The sequence below is a fragment of the Saccopteryx bilineata genome, chromosome 7 (genome assembly GCF_036850765.1).
Source record: "Saccopteryx bilineata isolate mSacBil1 chromosome 7, mSacBil1_pri_phased_curated, whole genome shotgun sequence".
Taxonomy (NCBI): Eukaryota; Metazoa; Chordata; class Mammalia; order Chiroptera; family Emballonuridae; genus Saccopteryx; species Saccopteryx bilineata.
The window spans coordinates 114,139,750-114,150,676 of NC_089496.1; the positions used below are offsets into that span (position 1 = coordinate 114,139,750).

The following is a 10,927-nucleotide window of genomic DNA, read 5'->3' on the forward strand; positions in this document are numbered from 1 at the left end:
AGGTATGTGTTCCTGATAAAGATAGGATAAGGGTTAATGACTAACTGCCAACTCAGCTTCTGTAAATGGTTGCTTGCTTGCCTACCAAAGTATAAAAGCCCTTGCAAAAAGACTGAGAGTGCTCTTGGCTACCTCCTTGCCTTGAGCCCGCTCGCGAGTGTAATAAACTTTTTCTTCTGTTTTACCCACACACTTGGGTCTAGAGTCTTTGTGGTGTGCCCTCGGTCAACATTTGGAGGTTCCACCGAGATTCCACTTCCTCGCAGACCACGAGACGAATGCCTGATGCTTGGTGAGTGAAACTGGTGGTGGCTGTCAGGCAGGGACGTGAGTCCCTCCTGGCTGCGACCGACAGACGTGTCAGGGGGTCGCAGGCCACGACTCCGGGGGACGCCCTGGAGTGTGAGGACTACCAAGGATGCTTGGAAGTCCATCTGCTGTCTCAGACAGAATCTGTAGATTTGTTGCCAGTTTCCAACCGAGCTCGTTGGTCCGGACCGCTAGATTTATTTTTAGTTTCATTTTGCCGATCACGGCATAGCTGGCTTTGTCTGTCTGTTTTTGTCAGTGTTTTCTTTGTGACTTTTTTTCTGTCTTTCTTTCTCTTTGAAATTAAAATGGGACAAGGTCCTTCTACCCCATTGTCCCTGACATTGTCTCATTGGTCTGAGGTGGATGCCCGAGCCCATAATTTGTCTCTTCTTGTTAAAAAGCGCAAGTGGCAGACTTTCTGTGCCTCCGAGTGGCCCAACTTCGGAGTAGGTTGGCCGACCACTGGAACCTTTCACAAGGACACCATAAAGGTGGTTAAAGCAGTTGTCTTCAGTCCAGGACCTCATGGCCATCCGGATCAACAGCCTTATATTTGGGATTGGGAAGACCTGGCCGACGACCCTCCTCCTTGGGTCCGACCTTTCCTTCCTCCCCCTACACCCTTCCTTCCAATAACCCTCTCTACCACTCCGGGCCCTCCCAGACCTGCTCTAACTCATCCAGACATCTCCTCTATGCTTCCACTCAAACCTCCGGAGCCAACGGCGCCTGCTTCATCCCTGTATCCCCCCCTTCCCTCCTCTGTTCTCCCTGAATCTCAAACTGAATTTATTCTTTTTGATTCGGGACTTCCGCCTCCCTATCCCAGAATTGTCCCTGCCAGCACTGCTGGTCCCCAGCTTGGGGCCCCACATAAAAATGAATGGGGACCATCAGTGGAGGGTCCAGCCCAAGGTACCCGGAGCCGGAGAGCACAAACCCCAGATGACGTGGCCATCACCCTGCCCCTTCGACATTTCAGACCCCCTGTCCCTGACGGCCAAGGGGGGAACATGCCGGCGCTTCAGTATTGGCCCTTCTCCTCCTCAGATCTATACAATTGGAAAAACAATAATCCGCCTTTTTCAGAGGACCCTGTAAAACTTACTGACCTTCTCGAGTCTCTTATGTTTTCCCATCAGCCCACTTGGGATGACTGCCAGCAACTTTTAGGTATCCTCTTCACCTCAGAAGAAAGAGACCGGATTCTTCTCGAAGCCAGGAAATTGGTTCCTGGACCTGATGGTCGTCCTACTCAACTTCCCAACCTCATAGATGAAGCTTTTCCCTTGAGGTGGCCTAACTGGGACCCTAATACACCTGAAGGTAGGCAGTGACACTTACTCTATCACCATACTCTGATGATGGGTCTCCAAGCGGCGGCGAGATGCCCCACTAATTTGGCTAAGGTAAGAGAAGTAATTCAAGGGCCAGAGAAATCCCCATCCAGATTCCTAGAGAGACTAATAGAAGCCTATAGGAGGTACACCCCTTTCGACCCTGAGTCTGAAGAACAGAGAGGGCACTGGCTATGGCTTTTATAGGACAGTCAGCTACTGATATTCGGAGGAAACTCCAGAGGATGGATGGGTTACAGGACATGGCTCTGAGAGATTTAGTCAAGGAAGCTGATAAGGTATACTATAAAAGAGAGACAGCAGAGGAAAAGGAGCAAAGATTAGAAAAAGAATGTGAGGAGCAGGAAAATAAGCAAAATAAAGAGTTAATGAAGATTTTGGCTACCGTAGTAGGGAAACAAGATAGAAGAGGAAAGCATAGTACCTCGGGCACAAACCAAAAATCAAAATTAGGACCTAACCAGTGTGCCTACTGTAAAAAAGGACACTGGGTCAGGGACTGCCCTAAGAAGAAGAAAAAGAAGACTGAGGAAATCCTTGCCCTAGGATATTAGGGGCGTCAGGGTTCGGACCCCCTCCCCGAACTCAGGGTAACATTCAATGTAGAGGGGACACCAATCGATTTTGAGGTAGATACTGGAATGGTTTACTCCACCCTGCAGAGTCTGCTGGGTCCCCTCTCAAACAAAAAAATCCTTGGTCCAGGGGGCAAATGGATGCCAGCATAGGTCATGGACAACTAAAAGGACAATGGACCTGGGGAGGGGAAAAGTACAGCACTCCTTTCTGGTCATACCAGAATGCCCTGCCCCGCTGCTGGGGAGGGATTTGCTTACCAAGTTAGGGGCAAGTATTGATTTCAAACCTCAGGGACCAGAAGTAAGATTCAGTAACCCTCTTGTCAGTCAGCCTGTTGTGACCATGCTGACCTTTTTTGCTGAAGATGAGTATAAACTGTATGAGACCCCTGCCCCCGGACCCCATTCAACAGAAGACAGGTGGCTTCAGAGCTCCCCAGAGGCCTGGGCAGAAATGGCAGGGCCAGGATTGGCAGTACAAAGGCCTCTGGTGGTAGTATACTTAAAACCCTCCACCACCCGCATAATGGTCAAACAATACTACATGAGTAAAGAGGCCCAGGAAGGCATTAGATCTCACATCCAGAGGCTGCTAGGACAAGGGATCCTGAGGCCTTGTCAATCAGGGTGGAACACCCCCCTGCTACCAGTGAAGAAACCAGGGACAGGGGACTATAGACCAGTCCAGGATTTGAGAGAGGTTAACAGTTGGGTAATGGACATACATCCAACGGTCCCAAACCCTTACAACCTCCTCAGTACCCTCAGTCCTGACAGGAAGTGGTATACAGTACTGGACCTGAAAGATGCCTTCTTCTGCTTGCGCCTGCATGAGGACAGCCAACCCCTGTTTGCTTTTGAATGGACGGACCCTGAGAATGGACTCAGTGGACAGCTCACCTGGACACGGCTACCCCAGGGTTTCAAGAACTCTCCCACCATCTTTGACGAAGCACTGCACCAGGACTTGAGTGCCTACCAAGCCTCCACCCCTGAGGTAACTCTGTTGCAGTATGTTGATGATCTGTTACTTGCAGCCGCCACCATAGAGCAGTGCGAACAGGGAACTGAGAAACTGCTTGTCGAACTGGCCAAACTGGGATACTGGACATCCGCCAAAAAGGCCCAGATCTGCCAACCCGAAGTCACCTTCCTGGGCTACTCTCTTCGAGACAGTAAGAGATGGCTAACTGAGGCCAGGAAAAAGATTGTTACTCAAATCCCGCCTCCAAAAAATCCTCAGGGAGTTCTTGGGCACAGCAGGTTTTTGCAGACTATGGATACCCGGCTTTGCCACACTAGCCGCCCCTCTGTACCCCTTGTTAAAGGATGGAACTGAGTATACCTGGGGAGATGAACAGCAAAAGGCCTTTGACCAAATCAAGAGAGCACTGTTGTCAGCCCCGGCCTTAGCACTCCCCAACATAGAGAAGCCATTTACTCTCTATGTAGACAAGAAGGAAGGGATAGCTAAAGGAGTATTGACTCAGTCTCTGGGACCCTGGAAATGGCCGGTGGCTTATCTCTCTAAGAGGTTGGACACAGTTGCAAAAGGGTGGCCGGGATGCTTACGGGTGATCGCCGCTGTGGCCCTCCTGGTCAAAGATGCTGACAAACTGACTCTGGGCCAAAAATTGACTGTTGTCACCCCCCATGCCCTGGAAAGCATAATCAGACAACCTCCAGACTGCTGGCTAACCAATGCCCACATTACTCATTACCAAAACCTCCTGTTAGATAAAGACAGGATCACCTTTGGCTCTCCAACTGTTTTGAACCCAGCCACACTGCTACCTAGGAAAGAGGGGGAAACTGTCCACCATCAGTGCAGGGATATCCTAGCCAAGGAGGCTGGGATCCGGAAAGACTTACGGACACACCATTGCCACAATCTGACTTAATTTGGTACACTGATGGAAGCAGTTTTCTGTATGAAGGAGAATGCAGAGCTGGGGCTGCAGTGGTAGACAATGAAAAAGTAATCTGGTCAAAGAGACATGCCCCAGGAACCTCAGCCCAAAAGGCAGAACTAATAGCTCTAACAAAGGCCTTAGAACTGGCTAGTGGTAAGCGGGCCACCGTCTACATGGACAGCAGGTATGCATTTGCCACTGCACATGTGCATGGGGCAATTTATAAAGAAAGGGGCCTGCTCACATCAGCAGGTAAAGACATTAAGCACAAACAAGAAATCCTAGCCCTCTTAGATGCTGTCATGCTCCCATGGGAGCTGGCCATTGTCCATTGCCCTGGGCACCAGAAAGGGCAAGACCCAGTAGCCAAAGGCAACAGGAAGGCGGATGAGGAGGCTCGAGCGGTAGCCATGAGGACTGCCTCCAACATCCTCACTATAGAAGCAGAGCCATCCCCCACCCTGACCCACTTAAAGGAACCTGAGGATGCTCGGACGTTCCTCCAGATGGCCCACCGTCTCACCCACCTTGGGACTGACAAACTGGTACAACTGCTTCGGGATGATAAAACATTGACCACCCCCGAGAAGAGGCAAATGGCAAAGGAAGTAGTCAAAGCTTGTAAGGCCTGCCAGATGGTAAATGCCTACCCAGCCAAAGGAACCAAAGGAACCCGTCTCCGAGGCACCAGACCAGGCCAATATTGGGAAGTAGACTTCACTGAGGTAAAACCTGCCAAGTATGGACTAAGGTATCTCTTAGTTTTTGTAGACACCTTTTCAGGATGGGTAGAAGCCTTCCCTACCAAACATGAGATGGCGGCGGTGGTAATTAAGAAGATTATGGAAGAAATCTTTCCTAGATTTGGCCTTCCAAAGGTAATAGGGTCTGATAACAGACCGGCGTTTGTGGCCCAGGTAAGCCAGGGGGTAGCCAAAATATTGGGAATTAATTGGAAACTACATTGTGCTTATAGACTCCAAAGTTCAGGACAGGTAGAGAGAATGAATAGAACAATTAAAGAGACCTTAACTAAATTAGTCATAGAGACTGGCCATAGAGATTGGGTAATGCTCCTACCATATGCTCTTTTCCGGGCTCAGAATAATACCCCTTCGGCTAAAACTAACCTAACTCTCTTTGAAATACTTTTTGGAACCCCTCCGCCTATTCGGGATTTATCCCCCTCTGACATAAATATCCCGAATACCCCCTTGTCTGTTAGGTTACAGGCCCTGGTCAGAGAACAACATTGCCTATGGAAGCAGTTGTCTGACCTTTACCAGCCGGCAGGAGACAGGACCCCACATCGCTATCAGGTTGGGGACTTCATCTATGTCCAGAGACACCAACACCGAACACTCGAACCCCGCTGGAAGGGACCCTACCAGGTCCTCCTCATCACACCCACTGCTGTAAAAGTCGATGGCATCGCTGCTTGGATCCATACTTTACACCTCAAGCCTGCTCCTGCTCCTGATGACCAGTGGACAGTGGAGAAAACAGATAATCCCCTCAAGCTGTGTGTCCACTGCCATAACAAATCCCCACCAACCGATCCAACAGACATGGCAGGTGATATCAGGGACCAGTGATATAGTATGGGAAATAACTTCCAATGACCATCCCCCCTGGACTTGGTGGCCGTCCCTGTACCCAGACCTTTGCCAACTTGTAGCCAGACTAGGCAATTGGGATATACCCATGGCTGACCCAAGGGTAGGCCCACCTCCTTGTGTATCTGGAGAATGTGCCTGCCCTGTCAGTTAGAACGGCTATAGTTATGGTTGTGGCCACCCTGCTTTGCGAGCAGAGTTGTATAATTCTGATTTCTATGTGTGCCCAAGAGATGGTCGCAAAAGGGATACAGCCTGGAGATGTGGGGGAATAGAGGTCTTTTACTGCAAAGCCTGGGGGTGTGAAACTACCGGAACAACTTACTGGAGGCCCACCTCCTCCTGGGACTGGATTAGGGTAATGCGAGTAGCCCGGGAAGGGGCAGGAATTCGGGACTCCTGCTGCTCCGGGAATGAAGCCTCTGGCTTCTCTGCACAGAGGCCAGGGACCTGGACTGGTAGTGGGCCATGTACAAATTTCACCTGTAACCCACTGAATATTACCTTTACCCACCATGGAAGAAGGCAAGATAATACAAAGCTAAAAGGCAGGCAGTGGGGCTTAAGAATGTATGTATCAGGACATGATACTGGATTGACGTTTAAAATTACGCTCCATATAGATATCACCAGAGGCAGCTCATTAGGACCTAACAAAGTACTGGCTGACCAAAGGGCCCCAAGGCCTAGCAAGCCCCTCCCAGCCCTGATGCAAGCTACTCCATCCCCGAGGGATACAGCTAGCAGCCCAGCCAGTGGTACACCACTGCCATGAACCCCGCCAGGTCCATCCACGAGGCAACGATTACTAGACTTAATAGAAGGAGGCTTTAAGACTCTAAATAGCACCTATCCTAACCTTACTGACTCTTGCTGGATATGTTTACAGGCAGGACCTCCCTATTATGAAGGGGTTGCAGTCAATGGAAGTTATTACAAGAATGAAAGCTCTTCCCAGTGTAACTGGAACAGGCATCACATGCTCACCCTCCCAGAAGTGACTGGACAGGGAATATGTCTAGGAACCCCGTCTGCCTCAGACAAGGCCCGATGCCTGCAGACTATTTCAATTTCCCCTAACAGTTCCTATTTAATCCCTGAAAAAGGAACTCAATGGGCATGCAGAACAGGCCTAACTCCCTGTGTGTCCACTCAGGCATTTAACAACTCTCAAGATTTTTGTGTAATGGTTAGGGTTTTCCCCCACCTTATATATCATGGGGATGAGGACTTTGAAGAGATGGTTGAGGGGCAGACCAGATATAAAAGAGAGCCTGTCACACTCACCCTAGCAGTACTGCTGGGAGCCGGGGTATTGGCAGGAGTAGGAACAGGAACCGCTGCCCTAGTTGAAGGACCCAGACAAATGGCCTTGCTAGAGTCTGCTATTAACCAGGATTTAAAGGCCATAGAGCAGTCAATAGAAGCCTTAGAAAAGTCACTAACCTCCCTCTCCGAGGTCGTGTTGCAAAATAGATGAGGCTTAGATTTGTTATTTCTGAAAGAGGGTGGTTTGTGTGCTGCCTTGAAAGAAGAATGCTGTTTCTATGCCAACCACACTGGAGTAGTAAGAGACTCCATGAGCAAACTAAAAGAAAGGCTGAAGGCTAGAGAAAAGAGACTACAGGACCAGCAGTGATGGTTCGAAGGGTGGTATACCAAATCACCCTTGTTGACTACCCTCATCTCCACCTTGGCAGGACCCCTTATAGTACTACTGCTAGTTGTCACTATTGGACCGTGTGTCTTAAATAGACTAACCACATTCCTGCAGGGGCAAATAGGGACCGTAAAACTCATGATTGTAAGACAGCATTATGAAAGATTAAACCAGGACTCAGATCTCTAGGATTAGAGATATGCAAGAGAAAGAGGAGGAAATGTAACTGTGAGTGGAAAAATTCTGCTTGACCTTTTGACTAAAATTAAAGAAAGCAGGAATTGACCGCTCCCTACCATAAACCACTGAGAAATTTGCTTAGAGCTAGTTCACTAGAGGCAGCTTGACCACAACCGAAACTGCTTACCAAATAGGTATGTGTTCCTGATAAAGATAGGATAAGGGTTAATGACCAACTGCCAACTCAGCTTCTGTAAATGGTTGCTTGCTTGCCTACCAAAGTATAAAAGCCCTTGCAAAAAGACTGAGAGTGCTCTTGGCTACCTCCTTGCCTTGAGCCTGCTTGCGAGTGTAATAAACTTTTTCTTCTGTTTTACCCACACACTTGGGTCTAGAGTCTTCAAGGTGTGCCCTCGGTCAACAACATCTCTACAACTCAGTAAAAGCAACAGCTTTGCTTTTATCTACAAAATTTCAGAGTTACAACTCAGCAAAACAAATGTTTTATTTTACCTACAATTTTTCAGAGTTTCAGCTCACCAAAGCAGCTTTGAAGGCCCTACTTATATCACCAGAGTCACATTTCTGGAGTCACAACACAATGAAGCCCCCAAAGACTTACATTCTGGTCCCAAACAAATTTGACCAGTACCAATCTCAGACAGAAAAGCGAAAGCAATAGTTTAGAAGAAAGCCAGAAAATTCAGTAAAGTCAGAGAGTTGTTTTACCTACCTCCTTGATTTCTCTGCCAAATTGTCTAAATTGTTGAATTTGGAAACCATGAAGCATCTACCAGAGGACTTCTCAGACCCACAGGAAGACCAGGAGACCTGAAAACATGTCAGGTGGCATGCCTCTCCTTGAGATTCAAGAGGGATTGGGCAGCCTTCTGGAGAAACCAGCCGATTCGGAGTGCCTCTACCCAGTGTTGCGAAATACCATAGGCCCCACATTTGGCACCAAATGTTATAAAGTACCCAATCCACAATTCCACGTGTTTTCATAGAGACACCAAGTTCAGATAAATTTTGAAGAGTTTTATTAAAGGAGGAAATTTCTTAAATATGTTGGCCGCTTATAGCTTACATGGGGCAGCAGTCCCAAATCGTGTGCATCTATAATATTTTAGGGGCTGGTTATATACCCTTAAGTATATATGGGCTGAGGAAAAGCCTGACATCATGGTATAAGCTTTGTTATAACCTACACAGGTATCGGAAAAGGATGAAAGGTGGATGGGACACAATTTTTTAGCAAGTTTATAACATTCGTCTACTCTACAGGGTTTACAAAAAAATATTTTTACATATTAAAATTTAGAAGGCAACAGTTAATTTACATAATAAAAGACATTCCTATAATTTTTAGTGTTCATTTGTTATTCCTTTGTTTAGAGATACAGATATTAACTACATGCTTTCAGGAGGGGAGAAGTAGTTTCCATGGGGACGAATGCCTGTAAATGGCATGTTAATATAAGAAATTGTTTATTTTAATTTTTTCTCTTTCTGCACCTGGCTAGCTATTTACTCATTTCCCCATAGGTGTTTGGGAAGGTCAGATAATCCAAGTCTCCTTCCCCTTTCCATTTACAACAGAATGCCATCAGCCATCTTGGTTTTATACTAATCACATAAGTACAAAGATTATTTACAAAATCTCTCTGTATGCCTAGCCCAAATTAATGAAATGTTTTTTAAGCTTCCTAAAATATTAATATTAATTTTGTAGCTTTTGGTATCTTACAACAGGTGGAAGCTCAGTGTTGACAAATGCCATCATCTTGGACCCACTGGAGAGTTCTTAAATAAAGTCTGATATTGGCTGCAGCAACAGGCTTCTGCTCTGATACACTCTTATTTTTCATATTCAAATGTCTATACAATTTTTGAGATGTTGGTTTTTCTTCTGACTTTAATTAGTTGTTGGATCCAGGAGGAGTAGTTTATTTTCATTTTATTTATTTATTTTTTTGTAAAGTACTCAATCCACAATTCCGTGGGTTTTCATAGAGACACCAAGTCCAGATAAATTTTGAAGAGTTTTATTAAAGAAGAAAATTTATTAAATATGTCAACCACATATAGCTTACACAGGGCAGCAGATGCAAATTGTGTGCATCTATAATATTCTAGGGGCTGGTTATATACCCTTAATATTACATGGGTGGGGAAAAAGACTGACATCATGGAATAAGCTTATAACATTTGTTTTCTCCTATATAGGTTTGGGAAAAGGATGAAGGTGGAGATAGAAACAATTCATTAGCAAGTTTATAACATCTGTCTATAGGATTCATAAAAAGATGCTTTTACATATTAAAACTTACAAGGGCAACACAATGGTAAAAATGTCACTTTACATATTAAAAGATATTCCTATATTTTTTAGTGTTCATTTGTTATTCCTTTGTTTAAAGATACATACATTTACTACCTGCTTTCAGGAGGGGAGAGGTAGTTTTTATGGGACAAATGCCTGTAAATGGCCCATTAATATGAGGTTTATTTTAATTTTTTTGTTCCTACACCTGGCTAGCTATTGACTTGCTTCCTTATAGATGTGGGGTGAGGTCAGAGAATCCAAATCTCCTCCCCTCTGCATTTACAATTCAATGCTATTGGTCATCCTGGTATGATGCTAATCACACAACTACAAAGATCATTTACAAAATCTCTCTTAATGCATAGCTCAAATTAATAAAATATTCAAGCTTTTTAAAATATTAATATTAATCCTGTAGTTTTTGTTACCTTAAAACAATCCCTACTGTTTTATTTCCTGAGTCAAATTATTTACTTAATTTACTAAATAGCATGAAGCTGTTGTGTAGAAGATATTAACTTATAACATGTAATAGATATTTAACAAACAGCATTAATAGCAATACAGTTCACTAAAGAAACAAAAAATACTGATTGTTTTTCTAAAAATTGTACAAACCTTTTGCAACTTACATAAAATTATTTGGCTTTTATAACAATTTACTTTTTGTCAGAACTCTTTCACCTTTAATGACAATTAAGTTGACTTTCTTTTTACCCTAGTTTTTGTTTACACAAAGTCTGATTAAAAGGAAGTCCTTAGTAAGTTTCTTTATGCATTTGCTGTACGTAAGCCAACCAGAATCCAGTTTGTGGTTGAAAAAGGGCACGCCATCTTTGTACCTTAGCAGCAGTGGGAGTAGTCAGGATCATGGTGTGTGGACCCATCCATGTGGGAGTCTGTCCTTGACTTATGTACTTGATCTCCTGGTAATTCTGAAAGTGCCTCTTGGACAGTCTTTTGAACAGTTTGCTGAGTAACCTG

The 10,927-nt window shown here is 45.4% G+C and overlaps 1 protein-coding gene across 1 annotated transcript; it reads left to right on the top strand.

Moving 5' to 3' along the window:
- Nucleotides 1-617: 617 nt before the first annotated feature.
- On the top strand, nt 618-5,756 carry LOC136311192 (uncharacterized). Its single transcript, XM_066240402.1, is given in 5 exon segments — nt 618-1,830; nt 1,833-2,356; nt 2,358-3,478; nt 3,480-4,114; nt 4,117-5,756. Coding segments are annotated over 5 exon segments (5,133 nt in total).
- Nucleotides 5,757-10,927: the final 5,171 nt, after the last annotated feature.